This window comes from Hyaena hyaena, unplaced genomic scaffold, assembly GCF_003009895.1.
Source record: "Hyaena hyaena isolate Hyena2069 unplaced genomic scaffold, ASM300989v1 scaffold_2099, whole genome shotgun sequence".
Classification (NCBI taxonomy): Eukaryota; Metazoa; Chordata; class Mammalia; order Carnivora; family Hyaenidae; genus Hyaena; species Hyaena hyaena.
In genome coordinates, this window is record NW_024082731.1 from 2,135 (window position 1) to 27,537 (window position 25,403).

The 25,403-nt window shown below is 37.1% G+C and overlaps 1 protein-coding gene across 2 annotated transcripts in view; it reads right to left on the reverse strand.

Moving 5' to 3' along the window:
* Positions 1-275: 275 nt before the first annotated feature.
* CUNH4orf17 (chromosome unknown C4orf17 homolog) overlaps positions 276-25,403 on the reverse strand; it is a 29,414-nt gene continuing 4,286 nt past the window's right edge. For both annotated transcript variants that reach the window (XM_039225367.1, XM_039225368.1), the window contains exons 2-9: positions 23,457-23,674; positions 15,263-15,472; positions 12,404-12,468; positions 7,089-7,232; positions 4,904-4,985; positions 3,327-3,513; positions 2,120-2,163; positions 276-654 (exon numbers count right to left, since the gene is read on the reverse strand). In XM_039225367.1, coding sequence (XP_039081298.1) covers positions 452-654; positions 2,120-2,163; positions 3,327-3,513; positions 4,904-4,985; positions 7,089-7,232; positions 12,404-12,468; positions 15,263-15,472; positions 23,457-23,583 — 1,062 coding nt within the window. In that variant the 5' untranslated portion in view covers positions 23,584-23,674 and the 3' untranslated portion in view covers positions 276-451. The remainder of the gene's footprint in view (positions 655-2,119; positions 2,164-3,326; positions 3,514-4,903; positions 4,986-7,088; positions 7,233-12,403; positions 12,469-15,262; positions 15,473-23,456; positions 23,675-25,403) is intronic.

The window sequence follows — 25,403 nt, forward strand, 5'->3', positions numbered from 1 at the left end:
AATCACTGTGGAATCCACCCAGTGTTCCAACAGCAGTGAAACACTATAGATTGTGAAAACTAGCTCAGATGTTAAAAATTTATTTTTGTTTTTTCTCTATCAAGAGTTGGGAGCATGTGTCAAATTGTAGCTGCCTAATTCTGTTATGGATGTTTATTTCTAGCATCAGGGCCCTGTGTGTATGTACTAATACAATTAGTGCAAGACTAGAAATATAGTATATAAATAAATATGCTTCTTTTACATATTGTGCTAAAATTAACTACAAACAGAAATACTGTCTCCACTAATATTTATTTAGTAGCATTATACACTGGTGCTTTGAGATTTACATGTGCCACCAAATAGAGGAGTTATTGATTCTTTGATACCAAAATATTTTTTTTAATAATTTGATGTTGTAATGGAGTGAAGATCATGTTTGTGAAAGAAATAGCACAGTCCAGAATTTCTACCTTTGGAATGTTAAAGGATAAAATGCTCTCTGGGGAGAAAGATTGTATCCTTGTTGTATACTCCCTGCTGACACTGGCTTTGTTGATATGCTTTCCTGAGTTTTAGGCCTGGGAGGAGACTTTGGTTGGCTGAAATATTCTTCAACAGGCATTTTCATCTTATTTCTTCTTATAAACAATGGAGGCCTGTACTCAGCCTCTGAAATAGAAAAAATCTAAATAAGACCAAAATTGAGACATCAAATATAGCTTCTGCTGTGTTTTGGTAGCAAATGATGTACAAAAAAACTATATGACGTATAGGCAAATCAAATATATCCAAGAACACAGTCTCATCTTTCTTACTACCTGCTCATTTTTAATGAATAATTTTTTTCTATAACAGGGGGGATATGTTCTATCCTCTTAAAATCAAACATTATTTTGGTAGGAATGAATTAGAATTGGTGAGCTGTAAAGACAACAGGTAAGGATGGGAACTGGGAGAGAAAGGAGAAGAATCTATGGTCTTGGTAGACAAAAAAGAAAATAGACAAGCAGATTAAAACAAGTCAACTGTACTCATAAGAGCTTCCCAAGACCTATATGGTCAGACCCAAGCAGGAATAAGGGTTTGGAGAGACGCTGAATATCACCCCTGGGGACAAGTATGATTGGGGCTTCTTATACAAACATTCTCCAACTATCTAGATAGGGTAAAATATATTGGGGGCTAACAGGTAAGACATGAAGTTGAGTAATAGAAGCCATCACTGTCATGACTTTGTGGTCTTAGGGTGTGGAGTTTGGTAGGAGTCAGATACAACAGATCATCCTTGGCATGTCAGAGTAAGGGAGTATTTTCTAACTTCTAAACTATATTTCTTATTGCCTATTAACACATGGACCCTCTTTGGGGTTTAATGAACCCCAACAAAAGTCACTGGGTTTAGAGTGACCTCAAAGAACTCTGATTACCATATTATTCCTAGGATAAGGAAAACATCTAGAAATCATAGGACAGACTTTTGTTTGAGGCTTGTAGACATACTCCTGGTCTTTGCTCTATAGTCGTCGTTGCTACACTTGTTTTAAGTTAGGAGCTGCCAAACCCACAGGGATGTTTCAGTTGGGACTATTCTGAACCAGAGTAGGACATTCTACAGTTCTTTATTCTTGTTGGTCCAAACCATAGGTTGTGGCTGGGCGTCTGGTGGGGACAGAGAACTTCTCCTCTCTACTGTACTTCAGCTGTCACATAGAGCATCAGCTTGTGGCTGATTGACAGTTTACTGTTTTCTATGGTTGACTTGGTTTCTAGTTAAAATCACTTAGCTTCGCAGTTAACCTATGAAGAACCAAAACCCTGAGATCATTGTCCTTTTGTTAGGTCCTTGCAGGGCTTCTCCTGGATTGGCCTGACCAAACCTATGTATCCTGCTGTCTCGTTGTGCAGAGTGTCTGTCCCTGATGGGGCACTTTGCCTTTCAAAACAAAGTTAAGTTTATGTCAAATGTATCTCAATGATAAACTCAGCACACACTGTCCCTTAAGAGTAACTGGAAATCATTATATTGTACTGCTTTTAAAACCATAGGTCCCTGTCCTCGTCTGTGTCCCTAAATAGATAGATACTTACTGGTTTCTCTATACCAACTGAGTAATTATCACAAACTGTACTTAACCTTTTGGTACTTCCTTATTTCCTTCAGGTCCTTGACTTGACACTCTAAATCAATTGGAGAAAGAGAAAATGAAATTCTCAGATACAAACAAGTATTTTCTACAGACTGCACAGTCATCAGTAATCTAAGTATATATGTATCTTAAATAGTTTATCCCAATGCTTTGTTTTTCAATGCAGACGGTATTAAAGGTTCTTTCCAATTAGAAATTCTTCTGACTTTAAGTAAATATCTAAACAGTACATCATATATTATTCACTAAGGTAGAAAGACTGACCCTACTTCCCAGTTTCCAATTTTATGGAAAAATTTAAGTGGACACAAACTGCAATACAAAATTCTCCTCTGTCTCAATGTTGTTGTTTTTTTTTTTTTTAATTTTTAATTTCTGAGAGAGAAAGCGTGAAAAGGGGAGGGTCAGAGAGAGAAGGAGATACAGAATCCAAAACAGGCTCCAAGGTCTGAGCTAGCTGTCAGCACAGAGCCTGACGCGGGGCTCGAACCCACCAACTGTGAGATCATGACCTGAGCTGAAGTCGGATGCTTAACCGGCAGAGGCACCCAGGCACCCCTCAATGGTTTTTTAAAGTAACCTGGGTTTTGAATATTTATTTTTTCTCAACTTAAAGTTCTACACAACTTTTAATTTGAAGCAACAGGACTTTCTCTCCTGACTTATATAATATTTCACCACATTCTTACACCATGGTATTACACATAAGTATGTATTTTCTTCTGTCATTGAAATTATAAGGTTTAAGAAAAATTTCTACTAAAATAATTTCCAATTCCTATAATAGATTTTTCCCCCTCTAGCAGCCTCCAGGTGTGTGCCAGCAAAATTAAGTAAAGCAATTTATTCTAATCTAGCATTATTCTACACAAAAAAAGTGATACTTGTGTGATATGCATTTAACAAAATATACAATAATAATACAATTTCAGTTTCCTTTATTGCTTCCATGTTTAGGGCAAATGAAAAAAAAACAACCCTACATTTTCTTACATATCTGCGTGGCTAAAATAGGATTTAGAATAATTCTCATATTACATTTATGAAAATGAAAGAAAACAAATACACATGGTGCTCCTTTGCTGAATAAAGAAGAGACTTAGAACATCAGAATGTTTAGTGTCTTGAAAGGTTACAAAAAGAAAATTGAAAATCTTTCTGTACCATATTCACTTAGCCATTATATCTAATTACCTGGTGGGTTGGTGTCTTTCCTTTGATCTGGTCAGTTCTTTAGATTTTGCAGGTAAATTGGGGGGGGATTTAACTTTGGGTGGCTTCCTACTCTCCGTTGCTGGTTCTGCTGAGATGTCTCTTGGTTGAGTCAACAAATTTGTCTCAGCCAGTTCAGCATGAATCAAAGCTGAGATCCATTCTTTTTCTGATTTAAAGAACAGGGGTGGGCAGAAAGTTTATAATTAGCATGTTGGCTAGAAACACGGGATTGGTTCTTTTATCCAGCACTCTAGTATGAAAGGCTTGGTATGGTCATCCATTTTCTGAGTAGGCATTTATTCATGAGTCAAGGTTTCTTCAGAAAAATTGGTTCACATCAACCTGATTTCTGTTGACCTGTGATACTATCAAGTGCCCCAAACAGTTAGCTCACTGAGGCACTTGTCCCTGAATGGCAGTGGAATTATTTTTAAATATTGAGTACAAAACCCAGCCTTTCATGCTGCTGCCAAATAAAAGAAAGTATATCTACACAACGTAATAAGTACAATATGATCCCGTTTTGTACAATTACAGACTCATGGTCAAGTAATAGTTACAAGACCTCTATAAAGGTATATACTGAAGTAGTCACTGAAATGATGTCTGTGATCATTTTATTGATTATTGTTCTTCTTTTCTTGCAGTTTTTTCTGGTTCATCTGGGTTTTTCCCACCAACAATAAGCACTCAATTACTTGTGTATATTTTTAAGTCACATTCTTAAAAAGAAAAAAAATAATAGTAACTAAAGACTCTTAGCCCCCAAATACTTCTTAATTGCTTGCCAAGTAGTAGTCTTGAATTCCTGGGTAAAGTACTATTGCCAAAATTCTCCCCATTTAAGAATATTAGTCTATCCCTAACACATCCGTATTTCCTTTTATTGGTGCAGATTCTCAAAAAGTAGCCCCCAGACCAGCATTATCAGCACCTGGGAACTTGTTAGAAATGCAAATTCCCAGGCCCTGCCCACCTCAGAAGTTTTGCCTCAGTCAATCTGATGACCAGCTAGGTTTGAGGGAAGCCACTCTATGCTTTTTGTGGCTGTTCTGCCTGGGACTCGCATATGTTTTCGTGAAACAGGCCATACAGGCCCATAAGGAGGCTGGGAGATGACTGAGTTGGTGGTTTGGGTGGGGAACTGGCAGAGCTGTTAGAATCTAGAACTTGGAAGACTGTGCTCTTGCCACCTGTATCAGAGAAAGGAAACAGGCTCTGTGTTCATGGTTCAGTGTAGGCCAGAAAAGATGCTCTGGGAGACACCTCGGTGTATGGACTTAGGAGAAGAAGCCCAAAGCAGTCCTGAACACACGTGTTTCACATCACCCAAAGCAGTTTAATGTGGGACATAACCAAATTTGGGGGCACTGAATGACCAGTTGCATACAGTCAGTTATGGAGGACTACAGAGACTCTGATACTGAAGTACCAGGGAAAGAATACTGCAACATTATCTTTGCAAACCCAGGATTAGAAAACTTCACGTATTGCGCATTGACACCTTCTGACGATAAACTGAGCTTAGTGTTTGCAAATGCTTATTGCTATCTCACCTTTTGCGCTTGCATGAACCAGCCACTGTAGAACTTCTGCCAGGGAATCAGTACGTAAAACGTTACAGAGCTTTGCCAGAATCTGACAGAGAATATTAGAGTTACAGAGTGAGCAAATAAGTGGTATAAGTGTTAGAAGATTCCTTTATTGTCTCCACAATTTCATCGTCCCAGTGTCACTCTGTACACAATGTTCAATTAAGGCAATTGGGATTTTAGCCTAGGAACCAGATTTCAAAGAGTATACAGTGGAATCTCAAAACAAAACAAAACAAAACAAAACAAAAATCTATCTTCAATACAAGTAATAGTTTGGGTCAGGCAATACAGTGTTACTTTTGTTTTGTCTGCTCAGTATCCACATCTTCTGCAGGAGCAATTCACTTTCTTTCTTTTTGGGGAATGGGACCTTTCTCACTGCACCATGGGGTTCTAACTGGGATTTTCCAGTCACAGAACTGCATCCCTGCTGTACCATAGTGGGTGAATCTAACTGGAGTCAATTTTCCTCAGTTCTCTGAACACAGTGGTTGGCCTGGTGGGCTAGGAATATAATTCATTTTGGGCAGTCAGTATCCTTCCTTGACATGGTTGTTTCTGTTTTTGTTTTTGTTTTTGTTGTTTCCAATTTGGAGCTAAGGACTGAAGTGTGGAAGATAGAGGAGATAAATATATGCAATAATTGAAATAATTCTAATAATTATAATTATTCTAATTCTAATAAAAATGGACTATAATAAGCATAGAGTACAAAACATTAAGCACAAGTAATGATGTTTCCAGTTTGACCCTAACTTGTGTCTGTTCTTAGAATTTAGACATATCTGAAACTCAGTCCTATGTATCCATCTGCCCCCATATTATATAAAACTAAACCCATCTTCCTCTTTCTACTCATGTCCTCAGATACTCTATCCTCTTCTCCTCCCTTTCTTTTATTCTCCTTCCCAATTAAAAAAAAATTTTAATGTTTATCTTTGAGAGAGAGAGAGAGACAGAGAATGAGCAGGTGGAGCAGAGAGAGGGAGACACAGAATCCAAAGCAGGCTCCAGGCTCTGAGTTGTCAGCACAAAGCCCGATGCAGGGTTTGAACTCCTGAATTGTGAGATCTTGACCTGAGCTGAAGTCGGACGCTTAACCAACTGAGACACCCAGGCGCCCCTATTCTTCCCGATTTTAATCATCAGCATAATTATACCCAGTGCCACTGTTATGCTTTATTTTTCAAATAGTTCCTCATCAGGATTATTCAATAGCAACCCTTATAGTGTGCTCTGCTATTTGTAATTGCCACTACAGTAACTTATTTATAACTGCTATCTAAGTCATCATTACAGTATTTTCACCCTTAATTTATCGTAGCATGTCTTACAGCTTGGCGATGTGAAGGTAACCAAAAGGATCTAAAGAAGGAAAACAGATATCAGCTGATTGGTTTATTCTTGATCATATGTCATTCTCTTAGATAACTGTGGCTGCAAAGAACCTTACAGTAGTCTGATACAACATGTTACTATAAATATAACTAAGTTTATTTATTTAAACCCTGGGCAGAATAGGTTTAAGAAGAAAGTTTCCCACAGATAAGAGAGAGATGAATGTTCACTGGAGGAACCTCTGCCTTAAAATATATGAAGGAAATGAATATCTAATGGCATGAAGTAGTGCCTCTCAAGCATTAGGAAGATGATAAAGAAAAACACAGGAGGAACAGGGCTGAGCTTTTTCGGCAAAGGCCAAGTTCTTCATTATGTCTAAACCAAAGGTTGTGTTTCTGTAACAGTGACAAGATTCCAGGGACAAGACTGGAAATAAAAGTAGAAGCAGGCCCTGGATTTTAGGCTAAGTGTTTTTCTCTTTTTAATTTTTTTAACGTTTTTATTTATTATTGAGAGACAGAGCATGAGCAGAGGAGGGGCAGAGAGAGGGGGAAACACAGAACCTGAAGTAGGCTCCAGGCTCTGAGCCCAACATGGGGCTCAAACTCACAAACTGTGAGATCATGAACTGAGCTGAAGTCAGTCGCTTAACCCACTGAGCCACCCAGCACCCCTGAGCTAAGTGGTTTAAATCATTTCAATTGTCAAAGGAGAACCACTAAAGAGGTTTAAGGATGTTAATAATGTGACTTTTTTTATGTTGATGCTGTTCCCAAGTTATGGCTTTAAAAAATCTGCCTCTTACTTTGATTTCCTGATCCAGATAGTTTGGTATGCAAACAGTGTTCTGTTTGACGTCAGTCTTGGTACTCATCACCTCTGAAGAACAGGAGCCAGCAGTGGAGCATGCCTTTGGAGGTGACAGTGACTTTTTTACCTTAATTTGTTCCTAAATCAAAGGTATAATATAATCAATATGCATTTGTATCCGCTTATATAGGAAAGTTGAATATAAAATGAGTGAGAAATATTGTAGCTAAATAAGAGACATACATGAAAGTAAAGAGAGGTTAATTTCAACCTTCCCTTAAAAATCTCATGATCAAATATTTTCATTTAGAGACAGAACACATAGCGAGATAGTATTTTCTCTTGGTGAAGCCATATTAAACCCTTGGTTTCAACCCTTGGTTAAACATCAAGATAATAATTTTTAAATGTCTAATGTGTAACCTTTATGTATCTTGCTGCTCCAGATACCAGGAAACTCATATCACATGAGATTTTCTGTTAAGTTAGGAAGATTTTTATTTTATGATGGGAAGAAGTCACTCAAAAGATTTTATGCAGTGCCTATGAAGACACTACATGATGTGAACTGCTGCCTCCTTGCTCTGCTGAACAGCAACTGAGAGCTGGAGAATTAGACGTCAACTAAATTACATCCCTGGCTTGGTTAACTGGAAGAGGAAATAGAAAGGCTGTTTACTTAAACTGGGAGGTAAATATACTTTTTGAAATTTAAAAATTTTGAAAAAGGCTATAAGAGCTTTACTTTCAAGAAGAGTTATAGAAGCCTTAGATCTGTGTGCTTATTCTAAGAAAGGCTTTTAACCTTCAGAAGTGAGTGATATTTCCGACACAAAGAAGCGAGTGGCTGAATATGTCAACAATGGAGGACTGTGATGATTGGAATTGATTGAACACTACTGAACTATTGTCATTTAGTGAAAGTAAAGCTATACTGTACGTAGATGCATTCCTCTCTTAAAGCTTATTATATAATAAGACTCTTTGTTTTAGGTAATAACAATATATATTTTTTGGTTCAACTCTCCACTGGACACAACTAAAAAGGCAGATTAAAATGAAAGAAAATTAAAACTGTCAAGGAGTGAATAAAATAGGAATTAATAGGCCAAAGTAAAGGGGAAGTGAGAAGTCTTGAGTTGTAGTAAGTACAGCAGCCATTTGTGGCCTGAGGTCATTGTCAGAGATCCCTTAGAGAGTAAAAACTTTTCTTGTGACAGTTTAAAAGGTCTTGAAAGACAAGACTCAAAGCTCAGGACCCAAATAAGGGCCAACAAAGGACTACATCTTGAAGATAGAGGTAACCTAGAAGTGCAATGGCCCTTGAAGAAATATAACCTGAGATCAAGGTTTGAACTTGGTTTAAGTTGGTCTAGGATGGGGGGGGCCTCTGGGTTCCTACAAAAGCAAGCACAAAGTTCTCTTTGGGAAAAAAAATCCTTTTATCATAAGCTTCCAGTTCTTACAAATAACTTTCATACATAATATCCAGCAACTAAGTCATGAGGCAAAATAGAAATTATAGTGCAAATTAGAAAAACGTTTTATCTTAATGCTGACAGCAAAAATTACAAAAGCCGCGAAAGCAATCCTCAGAGAGGAATTTATAGCTAAAATATATATATTAGAAAGACCAAAGGAGTCAGATAAAGAACAATAAAATAATGTGTGTGTATGGAGAGAAGGAAAAGATAACATAAATCAACAAAATGGAAAATAAAGATACAACATAGAGGATCTACAAAAAGCCCCAAGTTAGTTCTTTGATATACTAATAAAATTGATAAACTTCTGTTGAGAAATGAAGACATTGATTAACAAAACTGAAAGGTAAAAGGGTATATCTTACAGATGTTTCATATATTTAAAATATAATATAAGGTTATTATGTATAACATTATCAATAAATCTGAGTGTTTCAATGCAATTAATAATTTCATAACCAAAATCACTTCAAGAAGAAACAGAAAGCCTGAATAGTTCTATAATGAAATAGATTTCAAATCAAAGAGTGTAATGAGGATTGAAATTAGTAATGTTATAAGGATAAAAGGGTCATTTCATCAAAAGGACATAGCAAACCCATATAGTTATACTCCTAATAAGAAAGCTTCAAAATACATGATTAAAAACTGACATAAGTACCATATACTAACCAATTGCACCACTGGGACTCCGAAAAACTGATATGTATTAAAAGAGAAATATAGAAATCCACAGCCGTAGTCAGGGATTTCAATACCTCTTTCTCAATAATTGATAGAAAAAAGCAGACAGCAAATCAGTAATGCTTTAGAAGACCTGAATGAGAGTATCAGCCAACTTAACTGACATTTATATTACATTCTACCCAACAACAGCAGAGTGAGATTCTTTTTATGGGTACGTGGAAAATTGATCAAGATTGACCATATTCTTGACCATATAACAAGTTTCAAATTATACAAGGTGTGTTCTCTGACCACAGTGGAATTAAATTGGAAATCAATCCCATAAAGATATCTGTAACATCTCCAAATATTCGGAAATTAAATAACATAGTTTTAGGTAACTGATAGAGAAGAAATTAAAAAGGAAATTAGGAAGTATTTTAAACAGAATGAAAATGAAGATGAAAACTCAACATTGTAAAATTTGGGGCATATAGCCAAAGCAGTGTTTATTTAAAAAATTATATTAATCCATGCTCATATTAGAAAGGAAAAATGTCTGAAATCAATGACCTAAGCTTTCATCTTATATTAAGACACAAATGAAAAATCAATGAAATAGAAACAAAAAGGTATCATCAATGAAATGAAAAGCTTATTGTTTTTTTAATTTTGAAAAAATATTTTATTTTATATTTGAGAGAGAGAAAGAGCATGAGCGGGGGAGGGTCAGAGAGAGAGGGAGACACAGAATCTGAAACAGACTCCAGGCTCTGAGCTCTTGGCACAGAGCACGATGTGGGGGCTCGAACTCATAAACCATGACATCATAACCTGAGCCAAAGTCAGACACCTAACTGACTGAGCCATCCAGGTGCCCCTAAAAGCTTATTCTTTAAGAAGATCAATAAAACTAACAAACCTCTAGTTAGACACATCAGGAAAAAAAGAAGACACAAATTCCCGGTGTCAGAAATGAGACACAAAACATCTCTACAGATCATATAATCATTAAAAGGATATGTTATGAATGACTTCATATAGTAAATTCAACAACTTAGATGAAATGGACAAATTCTTTGAACAAAATAAACTACCAAAACTCACTAAAGAAGCAGATAATCTGAATGGTCTAAACCTGTGAAAATAAGAAACTGAATTTGTAGTTAAAAATCTTGACTCAAAGAAAACTCCAGGTCCAGATGGCTTCACTGACAAATTCTACAGAACTTTTAAGGAAGAAATAACACCAATTCCACATAAAATCTCTCAGAGTTTTAAAGAGAAGTTTCCAACTTATTCTAGGAAGTCAGTATTATGTTAGTATCAACCAGAAAAGACATTGCAAGTAAACTACAAAATCATATTCCTTATGAACATAGACACAAGAATGTTAAACAATATTTTTAGAAATTAAATATGTAAGAAGGATAACACATCATGACCAACAGGATTTTTTTTTCCTCAGCAATGCCAGGGTAGTTTAACATTTGGAAGTTAACTAATGCAATTCACCGTATAAACAGATTAAAAAAGAAAAATACCAGATCAAAAAGCTGCAGAAAAAGTATTTAGCAAAATCCAACCCCTATTTCTGATAAAAGCTTTCGGGACACTAGGAATGGAAAAGAATGTCCTCAGCCATATAAAGGGCATCTATAAATAAAGTAAACTGATGTCATACTCGATGGTAAAAACATAAGCTCTTTCCCTACAATTAGGTGCAAGGCATGGTTATCTGCTTTCATCACTTCTACTCAACTTTGGGCTAGAGGTTAGTCTTTGCAATAAGACACAACAGATAGATAAACATCATGTGGATTTGAAACTATGGTAGAAAAAATTTTTAATTTGGGTTTCATCAAAGTTATAAATTTTGGTTTTTCAAAAGTGACTGTTACAAAAAACAAGTAAGCATCAGACTAGAAGAAAAATTTACAAATGTATATGTGACAAAAGAATTTTTACCTAGAATATATAAAGAACCTTAAAACTTCGTAATAAAAAGGCCAGCAACCCAATTTACAAGGTGGGCAAAGAACTGAACATACATTTCTCATAAAAAGATATAAGGATGGGAAGTAAGAACATGAAAAGATGTCAACTTCACTAGCCGTCAGGGAAATGCAAATTAAAACCACAATGACATAGCACTACATACCCACTAAATTGGCTAAAATTAAAAATACGAACCACACTAAGTTTTGGCAGGATGTGGAGGAAAAGAAACTTATACACTGCTGGCGGGAATGTAAAATCACATAAACACTTTGGAAAAACACTTTGGCAATTTCTTAAAAATTTTAACCTACACCTACTATAAGACCCAATCATTCCACTTCTACGTATCTACCCAAAGAGAAAAGAAAATATATATCCATACAAAGACTAGTACACAAATGTTCATATCAGTTTTGGCAAAAATTGGTAACAAACTAAATGTCCATCAACAGGTAAGCATGTACACAAATTATGGGGAACCCATACGATGGAGTATTTCTCAGCAATAAAAAGAAATGAATTACTGATGAACATAACAACATGGATGAATCTTAAAATATTGATGCTGAGTTATTTAAACCATTTTTCATGTTTTTATTTAAATTCCAATTAGTTAACATACAGTATACCATTACTTCCAGGTGTACAATATGGTGATTCAACATTTCCATACGTCACCTGGTGCTCATCACAAGGGTCCTCCTCAATCCCCATCACCTATTTCATCCACACACACCCCACCTTCCCTCTGGTAACCATCAGTTTGTTCTCTAGGGTAAAGAATCTGAAGAAACCATATTTTTTAAAAATAACTCATTATATGATTTCATTTATATAAAATCCTAAAAATCGCATGCTAATTTTTAGTGACAGCAGATAAATATTTGCATGTAGGAGGGCCGGGGTCTTGAAAAAATTTTGGGAAGTGGTTAGTATGTTCATTCTCTTGATTTCAGTGGTGGCTTCCCAGGATATATATTTGTCAAAATGCATCAAATTGTGCACTCTAAATATGTGTATTTTATATTGTGTTAATTATAACTAAATAAAGCTATAAAAATATTGTGAAATATGCCTTTTCAGAAAGGCATGTGAAGAAAAGGAGAGGGAATGACAGAAGTCAAATTAAATAGGTAACTGTAAATAGTTGTTTCTTTACCTTTTTAATTGCTAAGGGATTCTCACTGGAAGTTTTCAAGCACTCCTTGATTTTTCTACAGGGCTCTGAAATAATAAGGCAGAAAAATATATTTAGATCAAACTGAAAAAATTTTTACCACGTGACATCTACGTCAGTTGCTGAATAAATGAGAGTATTATCTGCATTCAATTAAAGTCAACTCAGGGATCCGTTGGAAAACTTGCAGGTAGAGTTATACCAGAATAACATAATAAAAGCGTATTAATATTTGTAGAACTAATTCAATGCCCAGGAAGATGATATAAAGAAAGACTGGAAGAGTTCTCTTGATCTGGGTAAACTAATTTTTAAAAGTACATATTTAGGTATAGGACTTGTTTTTCTCTGTTTCCTGTCCAAACAGCTGTCACTTTCCCTAATTAAAGAGATTGTATGTGTGCTGTTTGCCTTGTGGCCACAAAAAGAGGATGTGTGCTGAGTTACATTTTTAATTATGTTTGCTATTTCAACAGTCTCTCAACCCTACACATTTCATAGTCCTCTAACTAACTCACTTTAAACTATTTAAATATTTGCTTAACTTCATTTTGCATTAATTTAAATAAAGCTATATTCTCTGTAAACAATGCTATCGTTTTTACCGAAGCCATAGTCAACACAATTTCCTAAAAGATAAAAAGATTTTGTGCATATTCCCAACAGTAACTGAATTCATTAGTTCTAGCTGAAGAAATAAAAACATTGTAAAGTTACCTCTCTCCAGAAGAGAACAGGAAGTAGGGAGAACAAAGTTATGGGTGGTGTGGCTATTAAGGTAGTGTTCACCTGTGGAAAGTAGAATCTACTCTCTATTTTAAGCAAAAATGTAAATAAGACAGGGAATTCGGTGTGTGCAGTATCACTGGAAGGGCTGGAGCAGTGAACTCTGGTGTTGACCCTCACAAATCACTTCAAGAACACCTTGCACCTGGCCCACCCAGGGGGGCACAGCCTTTATGAGGGGGGAGGGGAGTCAGGATGCCACTGACACTTGAGTTGCTGTCACGACATCACCGAGGCTAAATATTAGGCACTGGAACACTCCTGCAATCTGAAAGCCACCGTATCTGCTGATCTGACACCCATACATCCAGGATCTGAACACTGGGATATTGTAACAGGAAATCCGCATGTCTCCAGTCACGCTTGAGAGCAGACAGCAACCAAAATGATGACTTTAGCCCCACATCTGAAATACACATCTTACAAGGTGGCAACACTTATTCCCATCAGGGGGCTCTGCTAATGTAACTGTTAAGCTCCTGGGGGTTATGGCAGAGGGAGGAGCACCAGACAGTAGGTAGAATGTGTGGAGTTTTTATTCTTTATTTCTAGTGGAAAGGAAGGAAGAGGAACTCTTTGAAAGGATGAAATGAGTTAACAAGCATGAAGACCTTAGAGTGGAATCACATAGGAAGTACTCTACTAATGATGCCTCTTATTGTCATTTTTTGAAAAAGAATATATTTTACAACACTATACAGACAATTTTCAGGTGCCCTGAAACTCTTAGTAATAGCATCTAACTGTATAGGACAAGAGAAGAAGAACTAGAAACAATTTCCAATATCCAGAGTTCTTTCTGTTTTACCTAGCCCTTTAGACATTGCCATACTGTGCTTTTTAACATATATTAGTGTAGGATGTACAACACAATGATCTGATATATGAATATATTGCAAAATGATCACCAAAGTTAAGTGCAGTTAACTATCACCTTGCAAAATTACCAATATTTTTCCTGTGCTGAAAAATTTTAAATCTACTTTTATAACTTCCAAATATATAAGACAGTATTGTTAATTATAGTCATCATGGTGTTCTTTTCATTTCAATTCAATAAACATTAATTAATTTTTTTTTTTTTTTTACTGAAGATCAAACACTGTCCTGGGACCTGGGGAGATACCAAGGATACCAGCAACACAGAAGGCAATAACCTTGGGACCTGACCTTCAGGAGCTGGTCATCCAGCAGGGGGAAAATGTAAACGTGTAATCCCATCCCTACAGCATTTCCCCGACTCACTTTTTGTCTGCAGTACATTCTCTATCATGTTGAGTAAGCATTCATTTTTAGTATCTCTTAGCTACTTTTGTTGGAATTAGAGACTAGGACCACACCAAATATGTCTCGGGCTACTGAAATGAGATTAAATGAGTAAAAAATTTTTATAATGAACAACCTGATTCACAGTGAGAAATTGCTGCTGCTATATTAGCTGCTATATTTAAAAACTGCATTTGTTGCTGATGCATAGGAGCACATGTACCCCAATGTTCATAGCAGCACTCTCCACAATAGCTAAAACATGGAAAGAGCCTAAGTGTCCATCAACAGATGAATGGATCAAGAAGATGTGGTTTATCTATACCATGGAATACTACATGGCAATGAGAAACAATGAAATCTGGCCATGTGTAGCAACATGGATGGACCTTGAGGGTGTTATGCTGAGCGAAATAAGTCAGGCAGAGAAGGACAAATATCATATGTTTGCACGTATAGGAGGATTAGGAGGAACTTGACGGAGGAACAAGGGGGAGAAGGGGGGAAATGGTGGGGGAAAGGGAGAGAGGCAAACCATGAGAGACTCTTGAATGCTGACAAAAACTGAGGACTGATGGATGAGGGGGGGAGGGGGGATGGGCATGGAGGAGGGCACTTGTGGGGATGAGCACTGGGTGTTATGTGGAAACTAATTTGACAATAAACTATTTGTAAAAAAAAAAAAAATTGCATTTGTTATGTTAGCAATCATGTAGACTATCCCCCCTACCATCTCTGCTAGTTTGCAGGAGACCTCAGGAAAGATTTCGTTAGCCGCAAGGGACTCACCAGAATGAGGCCGAGGGGGCACTTTGACGTGGTTTGAAGCTGGTGAGGCTCCTCTGACAGGACTCTCCCGGGTCTCCGTGCCGGGTGGGTAACTGCATTTGGGAAATGGTATCTCATCCTTCTCTAAGTGGTTGAACGGGCCAACATCCCACAATGTTCCCAGTGAGCTGTCATCATCGTTCACAGTACAGATGGGAATGTTATTCAAACCTAGTTGATTAAGGATAAAAAGACCAAACAACCAGATTAGGTTTTTGGAAGATACTCTGTGAATGATCAGCAATTTCCCAATCAGATTAATTGTACATAAGATGTCAGACCTCAAGTCATATGAACGAGTGCTAGGTGGATATTCTTTGAAGATCAGTGTAGCAAATTATGTTAGCAATACATGCTTCCTTAAAATGTTCTGCCATCTCATTCCCCTTGAGAACCAGGCTCACATCTTTGATCTTAGTCTGAGAGTCAAGTGGAATAGATCTGCCTCTATCCCAGATAGGCTTCTCATTTCCTAAGTTTTGATAATAAGCAGGATTATGTTAGCCCTTTTCATGAACAGCCATTTAGATGTTTGAAAGCATCATAGTGTCTCAATATAACAAGGCCTCCTAAAAGATATATACTGGCTCTTTTTTTTTTTTTTTTTTTAACAACCTTCTGGCAGAAGATATAGACAGCTGTAAAAGCTAGGAACAGAAGGCAGGATGAGGTATATTGTGAGGAAAGTTAGGGAAGGAAAAAGTGGTGAAAAGCAAACTCCTTCCTCATGTCCAAGCCTTCTAGGCCCCTTCACTCTCCTATAAGAGCTATTTGCTTTTGGGTCATATTTTGAATTATAGACAGATCTTCTTTTTGGCATAAATACTACGTCATGACGTATTGGACAGCTTAGGAAATGAAGGTGTACAGGACACTGCTCAATGTTAATCAGTGAATTATGAGAGATAGTAATAGGCGTCTGCCTTGTTTCTAAAAAGTTGCACAGAAAGCTTCTGGATAGTGTCTTTTTAAATTTTTGCTTATTTTCTTCTAAATTTCCTTCTAGTACTCTCAGTCCCCTCCTTCTTATCTATCTGGTCAAATGACATCAAAAAGGTCTTTGCTGAAAACCCTGTGTGAAATGTACCCCTTCATACTCTGTCTCCATATACTTTTTTATTTTTCCCATAGCATTTGTCCCTTATCATATCTGTTTGTACATTGCTGGGCTGAGCTATCCTAGAATGTAAGCTTCATGAAAGCATGTATTTTGTCTATTTGGTTTGCTCCTCTATTCCCACTGTCTAGAATAGTGCCTGGCACAAAGTAGGTGTTCTATGATTATTTATCAAATGAATGAATAACAGCCAAATATAAAGCTTTTATTGAGTCTGACACTTAGAACTTTACTGATAGTAACTGATTCCAAATAGAAATGAGAATAACATTTTTGAAGATAGCATCACATCTTACCATTTTATCTTAAACACCTGAGATAGTGATCGGCCCAGGTACATAGCAAAAAACTGTCTACCAAATGAAATAAATAAAAGATTAACACAGGGACAAATCAAGAAAATCCCTATTTTCTCTGCTCTCTCCTTTAATTAAAATACAGTAATATGTAATAATGAAGAATTCAGATTCTTTCTATCTAAGAGCTGGGAAAGAACTACATAGAAATGTAAAAAGTGGAATGGCACTCAAGTGGTTTCAGAGTCAAATGGGATAATATTAAATGATTAAAAGCTAGTCACAGAAATGTAAAACTCAACCCAGCAGTGAAGAGGATTAGGACAATATTAGTGGGAGTTTCATTAACTGCTTTGAATATACAGAATTGGGTTATGGAGTTTTGGGTCCAGGAATGACCAGCCGCCCCCCTCTCCCCCGATAGAGCGTCAAATTTCTGTTACTTTTCTAATTATGAAGGACCCACCTTTTGGGAGAGTGTTATGAGAAGATTCAATTATCACATTCCCACCTAATTTTCTAATATGCAGCCCCAGTTTAATGAGAACATACTCTACTTTTATTTTTTTGTCCACGGCAACTGTTTCCTTAGTTGATGCGTGTGCTTAATATTGGGAAGGTTTCAAATAAAAGATAGAAATGATAAAATAAAAATACATGCTCTCCTTATCCATGTGTTACATTTGGTAAAAAACCATTCCGCATGTGTATTGAAAATGTATGTAATATTTAAGCAGAAGAGTATGAGAATATTACTAACTTGGTAAACAGTACAGAAATACTTTAACTAATGTATTTTCCCATATTTATAAGATTAATTTACTTTATTTACAGGAGTTATTTATAGCATGGCCAGAGTTCAGTTGTTAAGGATGTGATATATTTAAAAAGAAATCAAATCTATTTAATTAGTAATTGACATTTAAACTTTTAAAGGTATTTTTTTGACTAAGTTTGTAAATGGGACTAAATATTAATCACAGACACCCTTTGAAGTGATTGTTAAAATCTTCTAGATTTATAAGTAAAATAATAAAATTTATAAGTTAAAGTGTTAAAACGAAAAGGTTTGAAATTGTTATTTTAGAATTTAATTTAAAAATAACAAGTAACTGCAATAATCTTTATCCTGCACAAAACTTTCCATCAAGGATGCCAAATATTTTCTATCAGCAAAGGTAGTGTTGTAAAAGCATTAGTATTCCATTTCACATCATCCTGGCCAAGGATGACCCAGCCTCCACAGACCAGCAGGGGAGTGGGGGTGTGGTCTGGTTTTCCTCCACCTTGCTCTTTCACTCTCCCTTCCCCAGTCACTGCTTCCAGCCCCTCTGGAAGCTGGGGTGGAGGATGAAGGAATGGCTAAAGGGACACAAAGCCTTACTTGCCTAATGATTTCAATTTAGTGTTGAGGCATCTGTGAAAGTGGATCTGTGAAGCAGAGAAGAAATGCTGGCTCTTTCTCTCAGGAGGTATTTTTGTGGGTTCTTTGGAGACCCTTGCTTGGGTCTCTGATACTGTTCACGGTCATGGATAATGTACCTACTAGATAATTACTAACATCTCTTCCTTCCCACCTTCACACCAGGAGAACTGTCACCGGCCTCTTTTGGTGCAGTTGTCCTGGTACATCAGTTAGTCCTCTTGGGCTGGGTCCCTGTAGGACAGTTCTTGGCCAGCTTCCTCCTGAGTGTCCACTCTAGCCCACAGGAAACAAAGCCCTTTGCCTAGTCTTCTGTGGGAGAGCAACTTAATCCCTGTCTTTGTGCCACTGACATAGCCAGCTTCAGCCACCTCCAGTCGGCTCTTGTCTTTAGATTTTAGAAGAGAATCTGACACCATTCTCTGTCTTGCATAGCTTAGAAGATGCACAACAAGTTCACCCCAACAATAGTCTCCCCCTGTTCCACTGCAGAAACAGTATAGGGCAGACCAGGAACTGCACAGGCAAGGATCTAGCTACCCAGTGAGATCTCTGTCTCCTCTCTGGAAACTCCAGTCTCCATACATGGTTCCCTGGAAAGCCCTGAAGGTACAGGTGAAGGCAGCTACTACTGCTCCTTATGGAGCGGAGGGGAAGTACACAGCACCCCAATGAGTCTTGTCAAAGAAATCCTCATTCTCTTTCCTTTTATGAACTTTTACTCTTCTCTAAAGCAAAAGAGAACGGGGATAAGCTACCATGGTAGGGCCAGTTTTTAAATCACCTTGTAGCAAGCCATGCATAAATGATTATGAAACTTGTCTTTAGCCAAAGTTCTGGAAACAAGAAAAGCCTCAGTAAATCCCGTGACTAAATATACTGCCTTTTGCCATGCAGTAGTGACACTCAAATTTCTTTGGCTATTGTGTCCTTTGTTCAAACACACTTTACTCCATCTTTGTCTCCTGCCCAGATTTCTAAGACTCCAGAATACAGCTTAAAAATCTCCGCCAAGCCAATGTTCCCTCTTTCTTTAAAATCACTTCTTTCCATTTTCAGAGACAACATTTTATAACCCAGCATCTCTGCCCTTTATTTTCAGTCTCTTTCTCTGGATTTTCTGTGTCTATACATCCCTGGGGTTTTCAGGGTTCTATTGGGATTTCTTTGCTTTCTTGAGCAATAGCATTATAGCTTTAGCCTATATGTTCCTGCTTTTCAAATCTACTTTATAGATTCCCCCAGCCCTTAGGCTCCAAGTCCTTATATCCATTTCTCTACTTAGTCATTTACTCCTGAACGTTCCATTGCCACATCAAGTTCAACATGTTTGATATGAAGCTTTTAATCTTACCTTCTACATATGTTCTACCTCCCATATGCTCAAGACTAGTAGTTGGCCCACTATCCACCCAATCAACTGAGCTAGAAAAAAAAAAAAAACTAGTAATTTTAGACTTTTTATTCCATTCCCAAAATCCAATAAAGGTCCAAGTCCTGCTAATTGTTACTCCTTAATGTTTATTATATGTATCTTTTAATCAAACCTTCATGAAATGCATTCTTGACACTCCAGTGATTCTCCTGTCTCTGTATTACATCTCAAATTTCACCATACTTCTATCATTGTACACAACACACTCTATTATAATTATTCCTTGTGTCCCTATCTCCTCCAACTACACTGTGAGCAGGAACTGGCTTGTATTGTGTTTAGTAGAGTGCATATATGTACCATAAATAGAGACTTTAAATTGACATTTCTTAGACTGAATAAACTTACTGATGATTTAATTTTTAAAGGATTTATCTGTAGGAATAACATTAGATCTCATGGACTAGAACATTTGAATATTGGTAAAATGGACTATAAAAATTATCTTTGGCATAAAACTAGTGAAAATCATTGTAGTGTCCTTGTTCTGAGTATGGGCTCAAAGCACATGGCTGTTAATGGCCAAAATAAAGCAGTTTGCTGCTCTTCTCTTTATCATACAATTCCAGTTACTAGGCTTTCTAGAATGTGCATGGATATCCTTGAAAGATTTCCAAGAAAATTTTCTATTCAATTAAACGTATATTTATATGTGAACATATATTACTATAAGCAAGGCTTTGTGGTAGACATTGTAGGGGGGTTGAAGGCACAAAACTCTGTCCCATGCCTGCCAATGGTTTTATGCTGTAGTTATAGGTATAAGATATTCAAGGAAGAATGTGAAATAACATGTTGGAATTATATATCAAGTGCTTTCAAGTATTTAAAAGTCAGAAAAAAATATTACATTCAATTTGGTAGTATTTGCCTTCATAGAAAAAAAGTTTCAATTAAATGCAATGTTTTTCTCATGTGGATTTTGAAAAAACCTTTCTGTCATCAGATTTTGCCACAACCATAGATTTCAAGGTCATCTGTGACTTCTACTGTAATATCTGTTTGCTTTCTCTTGGCTTTCATTTTCCTGATCTTCTTTAGGAATTTGTTTTTGATGATCACCCCCAGCTATTCTTACTGAATCTTGTTTTATCTCACAACCCTCTGGTGGTTTCCTCTGTACTGCTCATCTGAGCTTTCCTCTTGCTCTGCTCCAAAGTTCAGCCTCCACTTCTTTGCTCACTCCCTGCCCTGGCCCATTCTTTATCCCTTTTACTTGGATGACTGAGTCCATCATTTAACTTATCTCCCAGCCTCTGCTCCTCTTCCATTTTCTATAATACAGCTAGAATGACTTTTTTAAAGAATGAAATCACTTGCTCAAGGACGCACAACTGGATAGCTGAGGTAGAATATGAACTCTGTTTAAAATCTATCAGAGACTCTAAATTTTATCTGGATGTAAGTTAAGCTCCCTTCTTTCCTTCCACAAAAATTTACCTAGCACCTCCCATGTGGAAGCCACTCTTTGGGAAACTGAAATAAGCGGTGAGTAAAACAGATATATCTTCTCTTTTCGAGGAGCTCACAAATTGGTGTAAGGTATTTGATAATAATCAAATAAAAATATTTAGTCATAAGCTTCAATAATTGTGGAGGTGCATCTACCCAAAACCATGCCTTCAGGACCCACACACTCATCCATCCATCTGACAGATCTGTCAGCTACTGATGGCTCATGCTGACTCCCTCCCTGAGAATTGCTTTCAGCTGAAGATGGCTCTCATGCACAATGGGGACTTGACCAATGAGTGTTTGATGGAGGTTACAAAAGCCTTGCTCTCTCTCTCTCAAGTTGAGAAACATCTACAAAGCCATGCACTGCTCCTTATGGGGCTGACTGAGGCCTCTGTTGTATCTGCATCAAGCTAAACGTCTGCCAATCCTGCTTCCCTTGATTCCTATACGTGTTGTTCCTAACAGCAGTCCCCAATAAATCTTCACACAAATCTCCATCCCACAGTCTATTTCCAGAGAACCTGATCTAAGACAATTGCTGTGACAGAGTACTATGAAAATATAACATAAGGAAATTTAATTTAGATTGAGGATGTGGAGCCCAGAATGTCTCTTTTAAGTTACATCTAAACCAACCTTGAAAAACAAGAAATAATGAGGGAGTTTTTTGGCAAGAAGAAATAGTATGAGTTAAAATCCAGAGGTTGGAAAGGTCTTATTATATGTTCAAGGAACTGAGGCAAGTCCAGTGTGGCTTATATATAGGGAAGATGGGTGGATATGTATTGATAGGAAATGAGTCAAAATAGGGGCCACATCATAGTAAACATTTTAGTCTACATCAAGATAGTCATTTTCCTAAGTGCATGGGACATGTCTGAAGGATTTTGAGTAGGATATTTAAACAGTTAAATTTACATTTTTTAAAAATGTTTTATTTATTTCTAGGAGAGAGAGAGACAGCGTGAGCAGAGGAGGGTCAGAGAAAGAGGGAGTCACAGACTGAAACAGGCTCCAGGCTCTGAGCTGGCAGTCAGCACAGAGCCCGACGCGGGGCTCGAACCCACGAACCGCGAGATCATGACCTAAGCGAAAGTCGGACCCTTAACCGACTAAGCCTCCCAGGCGCCCCCAGTTAAATTTACATTTTAATATGATCTTTCTTGTTCTATGGAGAGTGGATTGGATAAGGGCAGAGGTGGAAGTAGGGCAGTTAGGAGGCTACCAATTGCAAAAGTAGTATCAGACCAAAAGATAATAATGGCCTAGAATGGAGCTGTAACCATGGCCATGGAGAGAAGAGGTTTAATGTGCAAGATATTTAGAAGAAAAAGTGACAAGATCAAGGAAAGTGTTGCAAGAGGGAAGGAAGGAAGCTCAAGAAGGGCCCAAATAGTGCCATGTACTAGTTAAAGTAGACTAGTTGGAAAACCACATCTTCGAAGGAAGATCAAGAGTTCTGTTTCAAGAGCAAAATTCAGGTACCCATTAAGCATCCAGTGCCTCACATATATAGGTCAAGTAGGCAACTGAATATGGAGTCTAAGATACATATAAAGTACTTGGCCTATAGACAGTATTTGAAACTTGTAAATGAGTAAATTTGACTAAGGTCACAGAATATATTAAAGAGAGAAAATTACCAAGGATTGAGCTGTGAGGGACTCCAGCATTTACTATAGAATCAGGGGGGGAAAGCTGGGAAGGAGAAGTCACAGAGATAGGGAGAAAATTAGGAGTACATGGTGCTACAGAAAATAAATTTTAAAATGTGAAAGAAAGAAAGAAAGAAAGAAAGAAAGAAAGAAAGAAAGAAAGAAAAGAAAGAAGAAAGGAAGGAAGGAAGGAAGGAAGGAAGGAAGGAAGGAAGGAAGGAAGGAAAGAAAGAAAGAAAGAAAGAAAGAAAGAAAGAAAGAAAGAAAGAAAGAAAGAGAGAAAGAAAGAGGGAGAAAGAGAGGGAGGGAGGAGGGAGGGAAGGCCTGAGGAAAAGATAGAGGGAAGGAAAGACAGAGGGAGGGAGGGAGAAAGGAAGGAGGGAAGAACAAAAGGAAGAAAGAAGGAGAGAAAGAGAAAGAACGGGTTGGAGGATAAACTATAGGTTTCTCCATATTTAGCATGTAGATGCTAGGATGGCTATGCAGTTTGTTAATACATTCAAATACTTTTATACCAATGGGCCAATTGCTGCTGTGAGCTCTTTGGCACCCTTCCGGGTCCCTTTCACACCCAAGTGTTGATGCCTGGCCCAGAGGATGGCTGTAAGCCTCTGCTCTAACTCCAATGCTGGCATCTGGTCTCAATGGTCAAAACCTGTGCCTCACCATTGGTTAAATATTTTGAATAGCATCCCTGGGTTTACCCACCAGAATCATCAAGTAGCCCAAATGTAGAGAGGGGGAGCACTCTAGGACCTTGAGTCACCTTACCTTTGATGTGGCAGACCCTTCTGGGATGAGGGGTGTGCCGAACTAGAAAACAACCTCCATTTCTAGCCATAATATGGCTGCCTTTGCTTTCAAACTGAGGAGCAGACATTGGGGACTTGAGGCTCATGTTCTTGGAATGTTGGTTGCCCTTCTCCACTGTTGCCACAAAATGTCTTGGGGTTCTACCTGGTAACCTCACTTCCAGAGATGCTCTAACCCTGAAATCATAAAACAACAATCATTCTGATGAGGGGTTCTTGACATTCCTTACACATCAAAAGTTTCTTCTTCTTTGCTTGCACTGCTGAATTGTTTCCCCTGCCAAAGCAATGTGAGGCTCTTTTACTTTCAGATTAAATTTTTGTAAACGTTGAATTGAACACAGGCATGGGTGGAACCAAAGAATTTTTTGCTGGAAAATTGAAAACATTTGTGAGAAGCTTAAAATATGTTCTACATTTAATTACATTTAAGGTCACTTTGTTAGCTTACCAACATAAAAATAATTAACAGGTTATCAATTTTGATACAGCAAATGGCAATGATAGCTTTAAAATACCCACAAATGTGCTTTACATCAATACACCTTTCAAATTATAATATAATATACATATGAAGACCTTCATACTACACTTTAAGCAAACCAGGTTTGTTTTTTTTTTAAGTAGGCTTTATGCTTAGCACAGAGCTCAATGCTGAGCTTGAACTCACAACCCTAAGATCAAGAGCTCAAGGTTTAACCAACTGAACCACACAGGTACCCCAAGAAAACCACCTTCTTAAATCTATATCATCTTCTGAGAGGATGAAAAAAAATGAGAAAAAAAATCTGATAAAAGTATGACATTGCACCTACAAATGATAAACTGGAGAACATTTGGCATGTTGTTGTTTGTAATTTCCAGTTTTATTTAATGATTTTCTTTCAATCACTCAGCAATTATTTATTAGATAGCTAAAATGTCATAGGCTTAAGGGATCAAAGATAATGTTATGGCTCTTAGGGAATTTACAATCATGTGGGAAAAAAAGTTCTGGATTAGGAACATAGGAAAGAGTTAAACTTCTTAAAGATGACATACTACTGGGGTGCCTGAGTGGCTCAGTTGGCTAAGCATCCAATTGATTTCATCTCAGGTCATGATTTCGTGGTTTGTGGGATTTAACCCAGCATTGGGCTCTGCACTGACAGCCCAGAGCTTGCTTGGGATTCTCTCTCTTCCTCTCTCTCTGCACTTCCTCACTTATACTCTCTTTGTCTCTCAAAAAAAAAAAAAAAAAAGATAAACTTAAAAATAATGACATACTATCTTGAAATTTAAAGGAGGATTTTTTTCTGGTGTTTGTTGTATATTTCCTATCTTACATGGCTATCTTATTCATCATAGCAGGACTGAGAAGCATACATAACCATGGCAGGGTGTCCTTCTGGTCAGAATAATTTTCAGTATCAAAATATGTCCATATTCTAGAAATTGTTCTCAAGATTTTGTTGGGGCAGACATTTTTAGTTCATTAACTATTCTTTGGACCAAAGACTCTGTGTTAAAGATTTCAATGGTATACATTCAGAGTGTACGATATATAAGTTATCAGTCCTGTTGCTACAAATACCTAATGTTCATAAATTCTAAAATTATTCTAAGGTAAATAAAATGTATTAAAATATTTGAATTTATAAAGTACTATTATCTATCAATCAAAAATATTTTCCTATTGTTCCTTATAAACAGAGAGGAGTTAATTCTAACATCTTTCTGTAACACAAACTATAGACTTACTTATTCTTTCTGTGTGGTACCTTTTGCACAACAGTTGGCAAATTCATTTTTTATCTGTATTGGGGGAAAATTTGGAGGGTGGAAAGAAACTTTGGAGACTGAACTGAAACTTTAAAATGAGATGTACGGTCCCAGCTTTGTCATTAACAAGCTAAGTGACCATAGA